Source organism: Podarcis liolepis (assembly GCF_965112155.1).
Source record: "Podarcis liolepis genome assembly, chromosome: 15".
NCBI lineage: Eukaryota > Metazoa > Chordata > Lepidosauria > Squamata > Lacertidae > Podarcis > Podarcis liolepis.
The window spans coordinates 14,250,816-14,254,409 of record NC_139566.1 but is presented as its reverse complement, the minus strand read 5'-3'; the positions used below and the strand labels follow the sequence as shown (position 1 = coordinate 14,254,409).

Sequence of the window (3,594 nt, the reverse complement as noted above, 5' to 3'; positions counted from 1 at the left end):
TCATCCTTTTTCTCTTTTTTTTTTTGACAAGTGAAGAGAACTTCAAATGGGGGAGAAGGACATGAATTTTAATTTAATTTTACTTCTAGAAAGAAGAGTTATGGGTGGTCAAAAATCAGCAGTCAAATCAAGCTGATTCTCCCCATTTTGACAAATATGTTAGGACTTCAACTGTGGAGCACAGGTAAAAGCTGCAGGTAACAAATATTCCACTTCTTTCCATGTGAAAAGAACAAAAATGAGTGGTGCATTCCTTTTTTTAAAAAAATCACAATAGGAAGCACATTAAGGTGGAAATGCTAAACCCACTTATCCGGGAGTAATCATCACTGGATTTAATGGGTTTTACATCTGAGTAGACATGGTTAGGATTGCAGTATTGGTGCACGTAGGCTGCCCTTGGCAACAAACAACACTTCAGAAACAAGAAAAGCAAAGAGGAAGTTGCATACATCAATGAATATGTAAATAATGTACATTGCTAAACAATTTAGTTATCTCTTGAGAGAGTGAGTTAAAATTTTGATGGTAGAGAACTAAGGGAAATAGCCTTCACAGCAAAGGATCAAAGGAACAGATGGAAAGAAATTTGCTTGATAGCCCTTTTTTCAACAGATTCCTCCAACTGAATACCAGTTACTGGGGACCACAAGTGGAAAGAGCGCTGTGGCACTCAGGTTGTGCTTTCAGGCTGACCCCAGGATGTTGAAGTAGATGGGCCATCGGCCTGATCCAGCAGGGTTTTCCCCCCTGATGCTCTTGTAAGCTATAAGAGAGCTGTTACTTCCGCAATGAAATAGCTTGGACTGAAAACTTCAAATAGGAGCTGAAGGTTCCATCCCTTCCTGGCTCTCCATCATACCCTGGTGCCCATTGTGACTGGTGGAGCAGAAGGCAGGAAGCCCACCCACAGATGGGGCCAGATCCAATGACAGGCAGAGCAGAGCCAATGATCGGTGGAGCCTACTAATACTAGTTTTGTCCCCATCCTCCTCCATGCTGACTTCTACAAGACACTGAGAATGAGGAGGGGGTAGCTGACAGATGGTGCCATTCCCTGGACCAGTTGCAAGTGAGAAAGCAGGCAAGTAAAGGCAGACTGGGGCTGGCAGGACTGTGGCCCATTTGCCCATATGGACCAGCCAACACAGGCTTGCACATACTTCCCCATCCTCCTGAGTAGCCTCACATGCAGCTCTGAAACTCCTGCCTGGTTCATCACCTTATCTGTATCAGTGGCCCTTGGAGAACTGGAGAGCCAGACAAGAGCCCCAGTAATAGGTGTGGTGGCCTCTGGTCCTGGGTCAGGGATATCTGGCTCACAGGTGCTGCAGAGATCTGCTTGCTCCTCTTCACAGACTGAGACTATGGGAACATGGAAAGGAGCACGGTCAGGGAACAGTTCCAAGAGTCAAATAAAGGCCAAATTTGACTCTCAAGGCTGAGGTTCCCAATTCCTGAGATTTGTAGAGCTTGGTTAGTAGTTAACACATTTAATTCTTCATGTCAACAGAGCTTTTTTCCACCTGGAACTCATCAGAACTCAGTTCCGGCACCTCTCAGGTGGGCGCCATTGCCATTCTAAGAGAACAAGGGAGGCGTTCATGGTGAGTTCTGGCACCTCTTCTTCTCAGAAAAATAGCACTGCATGTCAAGCATGAAACTTACTTTGATAGCTGAGAATTTGAAGTTTTCTGGAGACAGGCAGTGAAAACTGAAGAGGAATCAGTTCCTGGGAACCTTTCTGTCTCCAACATTTATCTCTGCTTAACTCTCTTTTAGTGACAAAGGTTGAGAGGGAGGATTGGGGACAATTCACTGCGAAGGAAAGATAAAGTGAGTTACCAGCAGAGTTTCAGGAAAAGGGAGTTGGATGCTTCTGCTTCCTGGTGTGTTAGCTCATGGTGCCCTCCAGCCTGTCTCTGGAGGAGTCTTCAAGACGGATAGTCGGAATCCAGCTTAGGCAAGAGCGATTTATTGCCATCGTCGGCTGATTTTTTATTGCAAATGTAACCGAAAGAAAAAAGAAGCAGTGTCAACTCCCACTGAAAATAAGAAGGATCAATCAACCCTGATTTAAATGTATATATTAATACTGTATAGTCAGTCTACATGTCCAAACAGATAACCAAATGTGATCAGCAATTATAAGATGTGTACTTAAATGTAGACAGGCCACTAAGATATACAGGTAATTGAGGAAGGGATGGTTGGTATCTATACTTCCAGCTATTGAGTGCAGGTCCTTTACAACCCTAGGGATCAGCAAGCAAGAACTACTTTTGTTTTACTGACTTTTTAATGTTTATTTTATTATTATTAAACAGTACACATGCTTCACAAGCAAGGGCTACTTTTAATGTGGTCTTCTGCAGCCATTGTCTCTTTCTCTATGCCCATAGTTCATATTTCTCCTGATCTAGGGGAGATGGAAGTCCTCAACCAGACCAAAGTCACGGAGTTCATCATGGTGGGCTTCCCAAGCCTCCAGCGCTTCCACAAGCCCCTCTTCCTTTTGCTCCTCCTTGTCTACCTCTTCACCATCTTCGGCAACCTGCTCATTTTCACCATCATCCGCACCAACCCCAAGCTCCACACGCCCATGTACTTTTTCATCAGCATCTTGTCCTTCTTGGAGATCTGGTATACAGCCACCACCATCCCAAAGATGCTCTCCAACCTGCTCAGCGAAAGGAAGAGCATCTCCTTTGCCGGATGCCTCCTGCAAACTTATTTCTTCCACTCGCTGGGGGCCACTGAGTGCTACCTGCTCACAACAATGGCGTATGATCGGTACCTGGCCATATGCAACCCTCTCCGCTACCCATCCATCATGACAACCAAGCTGTGTGTTCAAATGGCTGCTGGGTGCTGGATCTGTGGCTTCATGTGCCCTGTCACTGAAGTCATCTTAGTCTCCAAGCTCCCTTTCTGCGGCCCCAATAAGATTGAGCACATCTTCTGCGACTTCCCACCATTGCTCAGCCTGGCCTGCACTGACACCTCCATCAACGTCTTGGTTGACTTTGTGGTCAATGCCTTCATCATCCTGGTGACCTTCCTGCTCATCATGGTCTCCTATGTGAAGATCATCCAGTCTGTCCTGAAGATCCAGGCGGCCGAGAGTCGTGAGAAGGCTTTTTCCACCTGCGCCTCCCACCTGACGGTTGTCCTGCTCTTTTTCGGAAGCATCATTTTTATGTACGTCAGGCTGAAGAAAAGCTATTCTTTGGAATATGACAGAGCATTCGCCGTGATCCATGCCGTCCTCACGCCATTGGTCAACCCAATCATCTATAGCTTGCGGAACCAAGAAATCCTAAGAGCGATAAAGAGGAGGATCAGGATGAATATGGCAGAGCTTCTGTCATGAACTTCACCATCCTCAGCCCGTTAGTCAACCCAATTCTCTACAAAAGAGATGGGAAGCCCAAGGACCAAATGCAGCCCTCCACACCTCTCTTTCTGGCCCTCAGGCCTTTCTCAAGGCCACACAACTTCCATATCCATTGTACCAAATGCTACTCATGCTCAGAGTGGCCCCAGTGAAATTATTGGACATGACTAACTTAGTTCTATTAATTTCAATGGGTC

At 45.9% G+C, this 3,594-nt stretch overlaps 1 protein-coding gene across 1 annotated transcript; it reads left to right on the top strand.

Moving 5' to 3' along the window:
• The first annotated feature begins 1,393 nt into the window (after positions 1–1,393).
• Positions 1,394–3,594, top strand: LOC310694095 (olfactory receptor 6N2-like). The gene is made up of 2 exons (XM_083476865.1): positions 1,394–1,607; positions 2,424–3,594. Exon 2 carries the CDS (start codon positions 2,429–2,431, stop codon positions 3,371–3,373), a length of 945 nt encoding a protein of 314 aa, XP_083332991.1. The 5' UTR covers positions 1,394–1,607; positions 2,424–2,428; the 3' UTR covers positions 3,374–3,594.